The 16,031-nt window shown below is 38.3% G+C and overlaps 2 protein-coding genes across 3 annotated transcripts; one reads left to right on the forward strand and one right to left on the reverse strand.

Annotated features, from left to right (window-relative positions):
• LOC18791713 (ethylene-responsive transcription factor ERF118) lies at positions 1,114 to 3,606 on the forward strand. 2 transcript variants are annotated; one of them, XM_020554394.1, is made up of 3 exons: positions 1,114 to 1,245; positions 1,626 to 1,875; positions 1,987 to 3,606. In XM_020554394.1, exon 3 carries the CDS (start codon positions 2,193 to 2,195, stop codon positions 3,210 to 3,212), a length of 1,020 nt encoding a protein of 339 aa, XP_020409983.1. In that variant the 5' UTR covers positions 1,114 to 1,245; positions 1,626 to 1,875; positions 1,987 to 2,192; the 3' UTR covers positions 3,213 to 3,606. The 2 variants fall into 2 exon arrangements, with proteins under 2 accessions (XP_020409983.1, XP_020409982.1); XM_020554393.1 differs by having other exon boundaries at positions 1,242 to 1,875.
• LOC18789116 (tetraketide alpha-pyrone reductase 2) lies at positions 8,015 to 9,753 on the reverse strand. Its single transcript, XM_007225655.2, has 6 exons — positions 9,592 to 9,753; positions 9,323 to 9,495; positions 9,035 to 9,220; positions 8,784 to 8,946; positions 8,470 to 8,659; positions 8,015 to 8,368 (listed from the first exon to the last, which is right to left on the reverse strand). The coding sequence occupies exons 1-6, from the start codon at positions 9,695 to 9,697 to the stop codon at positions 8,227 to 8,229; spliced, it is 960 nt and encodes a 319-aa protein (XP_007225717.1). The 5' UTR covers positions 9,698 to 9,753; the 3' UTR covers positions 8,015 to 8,226.

Consider the following 16,031-nt stretch of genomic DNA (forward strand, 5'->3'; position numbering starts at 1 on the left):
TATCAGGTTATATGTAGGGGTAGGGGGATTCACTAATGTTTTTTTATTTTTTATTTTATAAGAATGTTAACAATATGAGTGGGTTTTATTGATAATATACAATAGGACATAAAACTTGATGTTGAATCATATAATCAAAAGTGAGAATATTCTAAATAAACAAAAGAACACTTTATTATACTAAATACGAAAAACTTCATTACGCATTCGATTTTTAATAAACTTATGCGTAACGCAGTTTAGTTCTCTTGAAGCAAAGCAAATTGAAAGGCTCAAGAAATGGAACTTCCATCTTTGATATTGTGAGATGCGTTGAAAAATTCAAGTTCTTATGCTGAGTTTAAGGAGCAACAATAGACCTCAATAAAGTTTATTTTTATTTACGTATTTGTTTAAAATTGCATATTTTGCTTGTGTGTTGACTCTTAACATTAATTTTGATTGAAATATAATCTGACTTATGTATGCTAAAGTCCAATTTTTATTTAATTTTATTTACTAAAGTCCAATTGTATTTAATTTATGATTTCATAAGATTTTTCTCCTTAGGAAAGTAAAAACCAATCAAGAAAAAGCAAAATCAACTTCATACCTAAATAAGATATGGTCTATATCTATAGACAATCTCGTAAATATGTCAAATATCGATTCCTATTTTAGCGTCTAAAAATAGCTGAGAAACCCAAATAATCGCTCCACAACACAATAAATTTCCTGTTGCCGACTCGCGGCGCGGCGTTTGCTAAACAAAACCGCATAGTCACCCACGCTCGCAAGAAGAGCGTGGATCATCATTGGCTCGATAAACGTACAGAGTCTCTGCGCGGAGTGTCTCTTCCACCTAACTACTGCCCGATACGCCAACCAGAGCCGTACGATTGGAAAGTGTGGAACACAGCTGTCGAGTGGGAGTTTGGCATATGATATGCATGAACCTGAGATTGGATTGTCATGCATCATGTATGGGCCATGGCCCTAGGCCCATGCCAGCTTATCACCTCCTTCCATATATTTAAATTTCCAAAAATGAAATCAGTATTATAAAAATTTTACATTCATTTTAATATCATACTTTTGACCGCATAGGAAAAGAAGAGAAGTATGGCCTTGTAGGAGAGCAGAGTGAGAGTGAGAGTGAGAGAGAGAGAGAGTGTGAGACAGAGCCAACACTGCATCTGTAAGGCAGGCAGAGAAAGAGACGTGAAGAATAGAATATTAAACAAGAAAGAAAGCAAAGAAACAAAGGTATCTGCAATGAGGATTTATATATTTAATTTTCTGTCTGGGATTTTCGATAAATAGGCTTTTTAAAATCCATGGAGATTTTTGCTTTGTTCAATCTCTGAAGGTCATTTTACTCCGATTTTCTATTCCATTTTTTATGTCTCCCTCCGTAGTCGGTACTGTGTGTACAACTGAGGCGGTCTCTACAACTTGGACTGTTAAATCGATAATAACTATTTAACCACTCTCTTGCACGTTTTTGTGAGAGAAAATCGTGGCCATAGATTCCTAATCCTCTCACCTTTTGACCCAAGCTCTGAGCTTTTGGGTATTTGCTGGTGTGCTATATGCTATTATTGCCTCTAACAATCTCCTTTTCGCTTTGGCTCTCTCCTTCACAGAGTTAATACACAAAGAACAGAAAGGGTTTTGGGTTTGCTCTGAGGAACAGAGAGTGAAAGGAGGCTGTGTAGAGAGATTTATGTCGGCTAGCTTTGCTTTGGCTGTGATTGGGGCTCTGTTGAAGCTCTGGATTTTGACTTCATCTTTTTTCTCTGCGTACCTTGTCATCTGCTTTATGCTTCTCTGCTGGTTCCGGCAGAGATTAAACCCGGTGATTTCATCTGTTTCGATGAGTTTGAGACCAAAAAGGTATGTGGGTTTTTGCTAATTTCTTGAAAAACCTCGGTTAAACCCTTGCGGGTTTTTCATTTTTTGGTTGTTCTAAATCTTACCTCACTGTTTCTGTTTTTCAATATGCAGGACTTGTTCTGGATTACAATACTTTGGGGCTTTTCATATAAAACGATTTTCTTTCCTCTTCTTATTCCTGAGAGGGGATCTAACTTAATACCACCACCCTGATCTGAAATCTCAATTTTAATTTTGTTTTCTTCACCTTTTTTTTTTCTGGGTATTTTTGAGGGGTTTTGGAGAGACGGTAGTTTTCTTTTAGCCGGTTTCAGAAAATGCCGGAGCCTCGGAAGCAACCGCTGAATCAGCGAAATGGTTTCAGAAAGTTTAAGGAAGACCGATTTCCTGCTGAAGACTACAAGAAGGTGAGGAAAGTTCGTGTTATCTGTTACGATCCTGATGCTACTGATGAATCATCTTCGAGCGAAGATGAAGGAAGGGGTAGAAGCTATGTCAAAAAACCAAAACGCATAATTCATGAAATCAATCTTCATCCCATTTTCACCCCTCCAGCTAAGGTCGTCGTCGAGCCCGAGAGTTCATGTCAAGACAGCAACAATGGAGTCAAAACCCCAAAACCCAAGGTGGGGTTTTTCGCCAGAACTTCAAGGAGACAGTCCTCTTCACCTTTCAGAGGTGTAAGGCAAAGGAAATGGGGAAAATGGGCCGCTGAGATTCGTGACCCTTTCAAAGGGCGTCGTACCTGGTTGGGTACTTTCAGCACCCCAGAGGATGCTTCCAAGGCCTATGAGGCCAAGAGGCTTGAGCTCGAAGAACTGTGGGCCAGGGAAACAGCTGCTCCGGCCACCAGCTCTGAGAAAAGCAACAACACCTCATCGTCTGCCGTTGTGTCTCATATGTCCTACGCCAACATCCAACAACCTGTTTCTTCCGAGGACTCTGACTCTGCCTTGTCTCGAAGGTCTCCTTCTTCGGTTCTTGATTTGGAGACTTCGGCTTCCAATAACATTGGAAATGTTGTTGATTTGGAGAAGGAGGTCGTCGATGATTCTCCTGATCTTGGAGAGCTGCAAATACCCGACTTGGGTTTTCTGGATGATCCTTTGGGCTCGCTTCCATTTGAGAATGAACTTAGCCTGGGACCGGAGCTTGACTCGCTTTGCTTGGAGGAGTTTGGTAAGTTCTTCAACGAGTTCAGTAGCATTGAGGATGTCCAGATTGGTGGGATTAATGGCTATGAGCCTACCAGTCTTCCTGACTTTTACTTCGAGGATCTTGGCAAGGATGATATCGCTTGTTGGTTGGATGAACCCCTCAACATAGCATGCCAATAAGTTTTTGCAGCTAGGAGTATCTAAGTTTAGCCGCTTCTTATTATAATTATTACTATAATCAGTTATGATTTTGCAGCAAATAGGTGAAATCTCAGGAATTCTAACATGAGTTCTTGAGAGTGAGTGGTTGTTTAATTTATTCGTTGGTTATAGAGAAGATTTAGGGAGAAATGAGCGGCATTGTAGTGTGCTGAGTGTGAGTCCTTGGGTTTTCTTGTGCTATTCGAGCCGTCCAAGGGTTGTCATATTTGTAGCAGAAAGGGTTTTTACGTTTATCTGAAGCAGAGGAGTCTCTGCAAAATTGCAAATGTCCTCTATTATCTCTCTTTTCTTTTCTCCGTGATGTAGTAATGAACATGAGTTTTTACAATGAATATTTGCTTTACCTAATTCAGAGTTTTGTTTTAAATGATGTTCAATGTTTCAATTTGATTTGTATTATCTTATCTCTGCTGGTGTTGCCGTTCATTAATGTGTTCTGCAACTGCTTTTAATTCCTTGTTCATGCTCCGTGGCCCTTTGTGTGAATCCTGTCCGTTGAAGAAGCACAAACCCCGTGCTCTCCTTTAATTCTCAAGTCTTTTCGGTAGTTATTGCCGAGAAATTTTTTTGATACCAATGGGGATGGTGACTTTGCTATTTTCCTTTGTTATTTAACTGGTCCTCTGTTTCTATGGGATAATGATAGACTAGGGGTCTAAAGAGTGAAGCCCTTAGCTTCTCCCAAGCTTTTTGGTTCAATTCTTCTCAAAAACGTACTGAAGGTTGTGGCAGAAGATGTGGGGCCTGGATTGGATTTCTTTTGCCAAACAAAGCATATCTTCAACTAGAGGCAGAGGCAGAGTAAAAAGATGATATCTTTCAATTCCTTTTGAGCTAGCTGTAATCCAATTGCACCCCTCAGCCACCTTTCGTCCAACTCATCAGTGGCTCCATTCACTAACCATGGGTGTTTGGTGACAGCTTCAATGCGTCTGTTTCTTGGTCACCCGCTCTTTAGTGAACATCCAGTAACGTTACGGGCACTAGTTCTTTTTTGGTGTATGTAATTCATCACCCCCAATTCAAGGATATGTTACAAATTTTATCAAATTCCTGCAAATTTCATTCTAAATACCCCTTTACTTATTCCGTCACAAAATTAAACAAAAATTTAAGTGTGTCGTTTGAATTTCAAGGATATCAAATTACAACGATAGCGATAAAAGGGAAAAATAGAAGAATTTGTTGCTACATGGTACAGATGGTGCATCCATCAACTCAATGCCACTAGTGGGTAGAGCAAATTTTGTATGTTGTAATTGTCTTGTCCAATTTCCAATTTGTGTTATTGCCCAGTGTTTAGGGATGAATTAAACAAGTCAAGTGGAGTTTAGTTTTGACAAATAGGGTTAGAGAAGCAATTATTGGGACATTATACAGTGATATATCTATGATAGATGCAGCCATAAAGTAATAGGGGGTGTGTGTGTTTGGCCTCAATCGCTTTCGTAACCTATGCGTTATGAGTCACCAAGTTGAAATTTTGTCATAAAGTCATTTAAGCTTAATTATATAAATTAAAGCTAATTAATAAATAAGTCGGGACTCGGGGGGGCTGGCTGTTTGGCTGACTTTGTCACATCAGTTATTTACGAAAAAGAAGGACAATCTTTTCCCGTTACTTATGGCTAAAGATGCTTTGATTATTTCTTGGTTTGTGACCCTAATGTTAACTTGATCAGGTCTCGAGTAGCTAGCTGCATAACTGTTCCACTACTGCGTTACGGGGCTTTAAGCATCTTATTTCTAAAATTAAGGCTGTTTTGTTTGACGGGTGTTGGTTTAGCCATATTTTTCTCCACACGTTGTCGAAGACGTTTGAAGAAGAAGAAAAAAGGTTTTAGGTTGTTGAAAAAACGAAACTAAAATTAATAAGCACAAACTTTGCTCGCAATTGGTATGGAATGCAAATAAAGGCGTTTTAATGGTGGCGATTATGCGAAAGGAATGGTAACGTAATTAACAAATGTGTATAAATTGTTAATAATGATGTTTGTGCCACTAATGAGATAGAGGCTGGCAGTGGCACTGGCAGCTGAGAACAAGTGGGGTAATGGAACTATTATTTTTCATTCTAATTACTCATATTAAAGTCAAGTGAAAGTCTGACTGACTCTGGCTTTTTTGTTAGCAGAAAAACCCATGACCATTGACCAGCAGCAGTCGACACAGCTGTATCCCATATGGCCAAGGTTTTTGAGTAATTATAGAGTGATTTGGTATCATCACGTCAACAATTAGTGATATTCTTATTCAAAATTTAACACGTATTCTTTTTAAACAGAAAAATAAAATAACTTTATATCTGGACTTTATCTTCCAACTTTGCCCTGAATAAAATTATCACAAAAAAAAGGGTTGAAAAAATGGGTACTCCTGTCGGCAATATGCCTACCTCGCACTGCAGCCCCTTGGCTGCCCTCCTCCTCCAATAATACCAACATCAAACACCACCACCCAAAAAGTAGTTGAAAAAAAATTAACATATCAACAACAACAAAAAAAACATTTATTTGATTGCCCATGACCACAGTATGAAATATCGATATTATCGGCGATATTGATCTAATTTTATAAATGACAAAAATTACATGAAAAAATGAATTAATAATAAATAGAAATTACGAAATGACGCATCTTTTGACAGATTGTAAACTCGAAAGGGGAATGTTAGCAACATTCTCTCTAACCGTCTCCTTTTTTTGCTTGACATGTGTCATTCTCCTTACATTGTTTACCCTTATTAAATGTATTCAATTTATCAAAATAAAAATTCACAACTTTCTTACCTTTTTTAAAATTTTAAAATTTTTTTTTAACGTCAATTATTTTAAAGAAAATGTATGCTTTAAAAAAAAAGAAAGGGAAATGTTCATTTTTTTTTTAAACACAAAGGACTTTTTTTTTTTATATATCTAAACCATTTGTGTTTATAAATTTATAAAAAATATAAATAAAAAAGGGACATTTCCTCTTTAAAGCAGATATTTTCTTTTAAAAAAAATAATCATAATAAGATGGTAAGAAAGTTGTGTATTTTTTTTGGATAAATTGAATACATTTAATAAGGGTAAGCTTGGAAAGCAAAAGTTAGCTTGTATCTATATATATAAAGCAAAAGGCAGAGAATGGTGAAACATTCAAAATACCATAAAATGCCCTTGGTTAATGCAAACATTAAGAATTCAAATTATTAATTAAATGAGGATAATATGGTAAATTCACACTTTTTCATATTTAAAAAAATTAAAAGAAAAAGAAAAAGCAGATAATGGATCCTATTTTTATGGAACACAACTACCCATTATCTTTTTTAATTCTAAAATAAATTTACTTATTTTTTTAAAAAAACCTCTCGCAAGCGCGGAAGCGCATGCAGAGAGGCTAGTAATATATTAATGACATTGTTTTAAGTGTGAAGAGAATGACACATGTCAAGTAAAAAAGGGAGAAGGTCCAAAGGAAAAGGTTAGAGAGAAGGTTGCTAGCATTCCTCAACTCGAAAATCTTGATCCACAATTTCTTCCGCGCGTCATTTTATAAGTTTCAAACTTCAACAATTGATTTTGGGGTAGAACCTTCATATTTGTCCCACGTTGAAAAGTTAAGGGAACTCACCTGAGTTGATATGCTCTTCAATTATTTTTCGTTATGATTTCTCATATTAAAGAGCAGTGAAACTGTGACTATAACTCTTTGATTCGAAGAAAAACCCATGACCAGCAGCAGCTCACACAGCTATATCCCCAATTGCCAAGGTTTTTTTTAGAGGGAAAAGCGATAATTGTGTTCATAAATTAGGTACAAAGACCATTAGCCACAAGTTAAGTGGGGAATACAACTACAACTAAGTTTATAAATAAATTAAAAAAAATTGCAGAGAAGGATCAGTTCTTAACAAAAACTAATGAGAAGCTCTGTGAAGCCACCCATCGAACATTTTGTTGGCATAATTAAGTTCAATCAACACATACCCTAAAAATGCATTAATATGAACCTTGGCTAACTTGAATTCATTGTAGATATTCAAATACTTGGTAAATCATATCAATTTCAAACACTTCCAAGCAAAAACCCATATACAAATTTCAAACAAATTCATAAATAAAGAGGGAATTTTCAAATCTCACCTGGAAACACCACTTAGAGTTCAAAGAGAGGGAGAGAAACAGAGAAACCGGGTGAGAGAGAGTTTACTGTTGCAAGGAGATGTCGAGCCTTGAATTTCTCTCTCCTCCTAGCCAAATGTAGCGAGCCAAAATTATGTTTTCCAAAATGGCGAGCTACGTAGCGACACGGTTGGAGTCACACCTTTCCTTCTTTTTCGGCAAAATAGCTAGGGATGAGGGGATGGCAACTCTGTTGAAGACACTCTAATAACTCTTTTGTGTAGAATTTTTCGTCCTCTTCAATGTGAAGGCTTTTTGTCACATAAATATATTAATTTTGCTCACTATGCATAATAAACTTTAATAAACTTCAATCTGTATTGTATTTTGGCACAATTGAAGAGGTTTAAGGACTCTTCAGCACAAGTGCATTTTGGGGTTGTGAATTCTGGCTTTTTGGTAAATACCTAGAAAAATCATACAATCTGTGAAAAGCTTTTGTTAAAACTTCCCAGTCAAAAGCTGCAGAGAAAAATATATAGGCTAGAAGTCACAAAGCATTGCAAATTTTGACCAACCAAACGGAACGGGAAAACTAAATAGTAACGAAAGTAAAAAAGGAAAAGATAAACAAAACGAAACACACATCAGGAATCAGGATTCTGCTTTGTAACTTATTTACTCAGAAAGTGAGACCTACTATAGATTAGATTGGATTGGGGACTTGAACTCGACAATGTAGAAAAGCTGAAAGCAAACAATTATGCTCATCGTTATCGAGGGCTGAAATGAGGTAACACTAAACTAGATTACATATCATAGCATAAAAAGAAGACTTGGAACACACAAAAGGTTCGTGCAATTCATAGAAATCCTTTCTCTTGGAAACTTGTGATGCAGTCATCAAACATCTTTCCAAGCGTTTTGAAAGGAGGAAACCCCAGTTGAGCTATTTTACTGGTATCCATGCTGTGTGGGTTATTGTCTCCTTTCTGGCTGCTACACCTATAATATTCCATCATAATTAATGTTCCATATTAATTACAAATCCAAAATAAAATTAAAAACAAAGACAAAAGGAGTTAATAGTGTTATTTTCTACTCACTTGCTTTCATATGAATAAGATGGATATTTGGCCCTCAGCATCTCAATGATCTGCGACCAGTGTGCCACAGAGCTCGAGCATATAAGCCTGCCTGATGCTTTGCTCTCCTCCATGGCTAAGATGTGTGCAGATACCACATCATCTATGTGCACAAACCCCACTGTTGTATTTGGATACTCACCTCTTGCACCTAACACAGAAATTACAATACTTGAGAACTTACACAACACCAATTGTATTCTAACTTAGATGTTGTTGTGGCTGGAAGAGGGCATTAACCCTGCATCTACTTGGTGGAAGATGCGAAGCCTAACCTTTTGTTATAGCCAGTATCATAAGCAGTGTGCTGGTTGGTTGTGGTGCTAGCAGAGGACCAACCACAAATGAGGGATTTACCATCACCAGATCCATTCCGCTCTCCTTGGCCACTCTCCATGCTTCTTTCTCAGCTGTTGTCTTTGCATAAGCATACCAAAGCTGTACATGCAAACAACATCTATGTCATATTATTAAGTATGTTCAGTTCTGAAAACTTAACAAGATGGAAGGATTTATAATTGCTTACATTGTAGTTCTTGCAGTATTCAGGATCGCTCCAATGTGATTCATTGAGCGGAGAGACTTGTTCGGCATCGTAACGATATCTTATCGAAGAGCAAGAAGAGGTGAGCACAACCCGTTTCACTCGTGCTTTTGAGCAGGAAGTCAGCACATTCAAGGTGCCCTTTATACATGGATCAATCAGAGTTGCCTGCCATATAATTAACACAATAACAATTTATTAAGCTTTGTTTGGTACACAAGGAAAGTACTAATAATCACTAGGGTTGGTTCAAGTAGTAGCTAGCTTTGCCTGAACGTTGTCGTCAGATGGAACAAGCACAGGTGATGCAGTGTGGAAAACCCCATCAACCCCTTGAATAGCCTCGTCAAAGCTTCCTTCCTCCATTAAATCAGCTCTGAACATCTTCAGCCTTTCCTTGGCTCCATTCAATTCCCACAGAAAGCCAACCTTCCCCACATCCTCTGTTATCAAAAAATTTAAAATAGTACCACTTGTAAAATATAGGTATATATATACTGCAATTATATCGAGATGTAATCAGAATTGAGCATAAATACCTGGGTCTCGCACCGTGGTCCGGACAAGATGACCCTTCTCAAGCAAAGCCTTGACTAAGTAGGCAGCTATGAAACCTGTTCCTCCAGTTACACAGTATTCTGGCATCTTTCTATCTCCCCGTTCTGTTCTGTTCTGTTCTGTTCGTGTATGTATGTGTTGCTTGTTAGAATTTGTTTATATATGAAGTGGTGATAAGGATGTTTTCAACAAATAAAGACTAGTGATGGTCATGTACAGTACATTTTTCATTTGATTGTTACTTCACACACCATTGTTTATCTTATTTTAAGTGAAGCATCTTGGTAGATAAATCATTCAATCTACGAGGTAGGGTAATTAGGTTTTAATACTCTTCACCTACAAGTCAGCACTACTGGCATGATTAAGCTATAACTTTTCCTTAAGCCCAAGAAGAGCGTTCTGGGTTGCTAAGAATTTGAACTGGCCCAAGTGGGTTAGTAATATGTGCTGAATCATAAAGGCTTATGCTCGCATGTACACCACAACTGATGGGTTTTCCTCGTTAGTGGAGGAGAGAAAAATAAAGAAAATAAATATTAAATAAAAGAAAGGACGAGAAAATTTGAAGAAAACGAACGGAAGAGAAAATAAGAAAATAAGAAAAACTCTCTCTTATGCACGGCCACCAATTTGTTAGGAACGTTGGCTATAAAAGTAGCTACCTTCTTTCAGTTCAAATCATCCCTTAGAAAACCAAAACTTAGACAGTTTTGAGAGATAAGAAAACCTCACTTGTGTGAGAGAGAAAATCCTCTTAAGAGAAAAATCATGAGAGAGTTTAGCCACCGGTGTTTGGTAAGATTATTATTGTATTCCCATTATTTTTCTTAGTAGAAGATAGAGTGTTATTTTTTGTCCATTTTATTTACACAAGTTTGGGAGAAGACATATCATGTGAGTGCCATATTTATTTATTGGCTCTTTGATTTTTCGCAATCTTTCCCAACAAGTGGTATCAGAGCTTCAGCTCAAAAATTATATTATTGTGTAATTTAAGATGGAGGAGTCATCGCCATCATCATCAACAACAATGTTAAAATTGATTGCATCCAATTACTCCATTTGGAAGCCAAGAATGGAGGACATCCTTTACTGCAAGGATTTGTACGAGCCCCTTCAATTGCTGGGACAAAAACCAACAGGGAAGTCAGACGATGCATGGAGCATTCTGAATAGAAAAGTTGTCTAACAAATCCGACAATGGGTGGATCAAAGTGTGTTCCACCATGTGGCACAAGAGACGGATGCATTCAAATTATGGACAAAATTGTCGTCCATGTACAAGCGAAAGACCGCTCAAAATAAAGCATCGGTTATCCGACGGTTGGTAAACCTTAAGTACAGAGATGGTTAAAGTGTTACTGAGCATCTCAGTGACTTCCAAGGTTTGATCAACCTGTTGACGAATATGAAGATGATGCTTGATGATGAATTACAAGCACTAGTGTTACTCAGCTCTTTGCCTGATAGCTGGGATACACTAGTAGTATACTTAAGCAATTCAGCTCCTCAAAGCGTTTTTACATTAGACATAGTTCAAGATAGCATGTTCAATGAAGAAGCAAAGAGGAAAGAACAAAGTGTAGTAGCTGAGTCAGAAGCCCTCGTCTCAGAGTATCGTGGAAGAACTAATAATAGAAAATTCTACATGCGAGACAAGTCAAAGGGCAGGTTAAGAGATGGCTCGAGAGGAAGGTCCAAGACAAGAAGGACCTAGAATGTTACCATTGTGGAAGGATAGGCCACATGAAGAGAGAGTGCAGGTTGTTTAAACGAGAGCAAGATACAGGTAACGAAAAGAGTGATGCCAGGCACACGACCGTACCTCTGGTGGAAATGAGGTAATTATTCTATGTGGTGATGGCTTCGTTAATTTGTCCCCACAAGATACATACTGGATAGTGGACTCTGGTGCATCATTTCATGTCACGTCACGGAGGGACTTCTCTACATCTTATACCAATGAAGATTTTGGTAATGTGAGGATGGGAAATGACAAATTGTCCAAGATCGTGGGAAGAGAAGATATTTCCCTTGAAACAAACACAAGTTGTCACTTGGTCCTCAAGGATGTGAGACATGTTCCAGACATGCATCTCAATTTAATCTCCATCGGATCACTAGACGATGAAGGATACACCAATGTCTTTGTTGAAGGGAAATGGAAACTCAGTAAGAACTCTCTTGTCCTAGCACGAGGGAAGAAGGAGAACGCCCTATACATGACACATGCAAAAGTCAGTAATGGGTACGTAAATGTTCTCGTAGAAGACTCGATCGAGCTATGGCATAAACGATTCGGTCACATGAGCGAGAAAGGGCTGCAAATTCTAGCCAAAAGAAAGGCACTGACTGGGATGAAGAAATGCATGCCTCTAAAATCATGCACGCATTGCTTGGTTGGAAAACAGCATAGAGCTTCGTTTCAACATGGTCATGCATAAAGAAAACCCAATGTATTGGATGTTGTGTACTCTGATGTTTGTGGTCCTATAGTCACTAATACTCTTGGTGGTGCAAGATATATTGTTACCTTCATTGACGATCATTCTAAGAAGGCATGAGCTTACACACTTATAACAAAAGATCAAGTGTATGAAGTTTTCAAGCAGTTTCATGCTAGCGTTGAACGAGAGACTGGTAGAAGCTTTTAATGTATTCGCACCGATAACGGAGGAGAATATATGAGGGCGTTTAGAAACTATTGTAGAAGTAATGGAATTAGGTATGAAAGATCTGTTCCGAAGACTCCTCAGCATAATGGCATAGCTGAGAGAATGAACAGAATAATTGTTGAAAGAATAAGAACAATGTTATCTCATACCAAGCTGCCCAAAATTTTTTGGGGTGAAGCCCTGATGACTGCGGTTGATCTAATCAACTTTTCTCCTTCAGCATCTTTGAATGGTGATGTCCCGAACAAGTTCTAGTAGGGAAAAGACGTTTCCTATAATCATCTGAAAGTTTTTGGTTGTAGAGCTTTTGTTCATATTCCTAAAGATGAGAGATCCAAGCTCGACGCGAAGTCAAAAGAATGTATCTTCGTGGGATATGAGAATGAAGAATTCGGTTATAGATTATGGAATCCTATAGCTAGAAAGATTATTAGAAGTAGAGATGTTGTCTTCTTTGAAGATTAGAATATTAAAGACATTCGAAGAGATGGTAAACCTGATAATCCTAGAGAATATTCAGCTAACTTGGATCCAGTTCCTTCTCCATTGGAGCACAATGACGGGAGATGAATTCAATGATACTGATGATCTAGCTTGTGATTTTATTATAAATGAACCAGTTGATGATGACATGAGTGATGATCATACAACTGATGGTATAGTAGATGACGTAGTTGATGAGGGGCTAGAAGCACAAGCCCATGAAGAGCCAGCGGCCGAATTCCAACCAAGAAGATCGACCAGGGTACGGAGACCTCCGAGTTGGTATTCTCCAGATGATTAAGTTCTTCTAACAGACGGGGAAGAACCAGAATGCCATAGAGAAGCATTGACTCATGATCAACAAGATGAGTAGTTGAAAGCTATGCATGAAGAGATAAAATCTCTGCATGAGAACCACACATATGATCTGGTGAACCTACCAAAAGGTAGAAGAGCACTCAAGAACAAATGGGTGTATCGACTGAAGACAAAAGAAAACAACTCTAAGCCCAGGTTTAAGGCAAGGTTAGTTGTGAAAGGTTTCAGTCAGAAGAAAGGAATTGACTTTGAAGAGATTTTCTCACTCGTAGTGAAGATGTCATCCATACGGGTTGTACTCGGTTTGCCTACAAGCCTGAATCTCGAGATCGAACAACTAGATGTGAATCTAGGTCATTTTCTTCACGGAGATCTTGAAGAAGAAATCTACATGGAGCAGCCAGAAAGATTCAAAGTTAAAGGAAAAGAAGATTTGGTATGTTGGCTGAAAAAGAGCTTTTATGGACTCAAGCAGGCGCTTCGACAATGGTACAAGAAGTTTGATTCCTTCATGATTGAACACAGATATCGAAGGACTACTTCAGACCATTATGTATTTGTGAAAAGATTTGATGATGGTGAATTAATCATACTTCTTCTCTATGTCGATGACATATTGATCGTAGGACAAAACAGTGACAAGATTAGCAAGCTAAAGAAAAAGTTGAGCAAGTCTTTTGCTATGAAAGACTTAGGATCCGCAAAACGACTCCTAGGTATGAGTATATCCCGTGATAGAAAAAATCGGAAGTTGAGGTTATCACAAGAAAGTTATATCGAGAAGGTACTAAAGCGGTTTAACATGGATAAAGCAAAACCAGTTTCTGCTCCATTTCCTAGTCACTTCAAAGCAGAGTCATACATGTGAGAAAGAAAAAGAAAACATGGCTATGGTGCCATATTCCTCAGCTATTGGTAGTCTGATGTATGCAATGATTTGCATGATGCCAGAAATAACGCACGCATGTGGCGTTGTAAGCAGATTCTTGTCTAAACCAGGCAGAGAGCATTAGAATGCTATGAACTGGATTCTCAGATATCTCAGGGGTACTTTCAAAATGAGTTTGTGCTTTGGAGGTGGAAAACCTGAATTGATTGGCTACACAAATGCAAACATGGCAGGAGATCTTGATTCCAGAAAATCTACTTTAGGATACCTAATTACATTTTAAGGGGGAGCAGTTTTGTGGCAATCAAAGTTATAGAAATTTGTTGCTCTATCAACTACAGAGGCAGAGTTTATTGCAGCGACTGAAGCATGCAAAGAAATGCTCTGGATGAAGCGATTCCTACAAGAATTAGGGCAAGAGCAGCACAAATACATTTTGCATTGCGATAGTCAGAGTGCGATCCACTTGAGCAAGAATCCGAGTTTTCACTCGAGGTCGAAGCACATTGATGTGCGATATCACTGAATACGTGATGTGTTGGAGTCAAAGCAATTACAGCTTGAGAAAATCTATACTGATGACAATAGTTCAGATATGTTGACCAAGTCCTTACCTAAGGACAAGTACGAATTTTGCAGAAGAGCAGCTGGACTGTTGGAGCCCTCCACCTAAGTCGGGATGAGGAGATTGATGGGTTTCCCTCGTTAGTGGAGGAGGGAAAAAGAAGGAAAATAAATATTAAAATAAAATAAAATAAATGATGGGAAAATTTGAAGAAAACGAACGGAAGAGAAAATGAGAAAAACTCTCTCTCATGCAAGGCCACCAATTTGTTAGGAACGTTGGCTATAAAAGCATATGCCTTCTTTCAGTTCAAATCATCCCTTAGAAAACCAAAACTTAGACAGTTTTGAGAGATAAGAAAATTTCACTTGTGTGAGAAAGAGAAAATCTTCTTGAGAGAAAAGTCAGGAGAGAGTTTAGCCACCGGTGTTTGGTGAGATTATTATTGTATTCCTATTATTTTTCTTAGTGGAAGATAGAGTGTTATTTTTTGCCCATTTTATTTACACAAGGTTGGGAGAAGACAGATTCTGGAAGTGCCATATTTATTTATTGGCTCTTTGATTTTTCGCAATCTTTCCCAACAACAACCCCAACAGTCTTCCGGGTTTGTCGAAATAGTACGTACTCTAGCGAATCGTAGCTTTCATGCCCAAAGTAGAGGACAGATAAAAAAGAAAATTAAAACCAGTAATCTAATGAAGCTTACTTTTTTTTTTTGGTTTGAAATATAAATTGTTCTTGGTCCTAAATCTAATTGCTACATTTAAAAAATCGAAACACACCAAGCGAATCGGTTGTCTAGATGACGGTAAAGGGTACAGTGGTTGGGCGCTGGTTGGTTCGTCTCTCAAATTGACTCTATTTATTCATTGATGTAATGACAGGTGCCATTGTTGTGCCAATGCAATATTTTTCACACCGCCAAACCCTAAAAATTTATCCCAAAGTTGTTGGATTGAATTATGATGATGTGACCGAGTCAAGAGATTAGATTGATCATTTTCATGCACACACGTCACGTTCTGAACGGGGGACCATGATCCATGATGGTCATGTGGCTCACAGTTTCACATATGCAACTCCAATCCATATCATCGATCGATCACCCCATCCCTTTAAATACATTAGAGCATTTCCAGCAGGGCTGGAAACACTCGGGCTGGGGGGGGGGGGGGGGGTTTGGGCAAAAAACGGAGTCCAACAGCAAAAGTCCCGCCCGGGGGAAAGGGGAGGCCCCCCAAACGGGGAGGCCCCAAAGGCAAATCAGGCCCAGCTCGGGCCCCAGGGCGCGGACAAAATAACTGACCCCCCCATCGTGTTTGCCCTCAAGATTTTAATTTTTTTTTACCGTTGGGGCGTGGAAGGGGTAGAAGAATGGGACATATTATGGGACATACAATGCATTACAGACATATGATCATTACGCTTCAACCGGGTTATTCTATTCCACCTCTTATATAGTCATGAACTTAAATCCAACGGCAG

Source organism: Prunus persica, chromosome G1 (genome assembly GCF_000346465.2).
Source record: "Prunus persica cultivar Lovell chromosome G1, Prunus_persica_NCBIv2, whole genome shotgun sequence".
In the NCBI taxonomy this organism is placed as follows: domain Eukaryota; kingdom Viridiplantae; phylum Streptophyta; class Magnoliopsida; order Rosales; family Rosaceae; genus Prunus; species Prunus persica.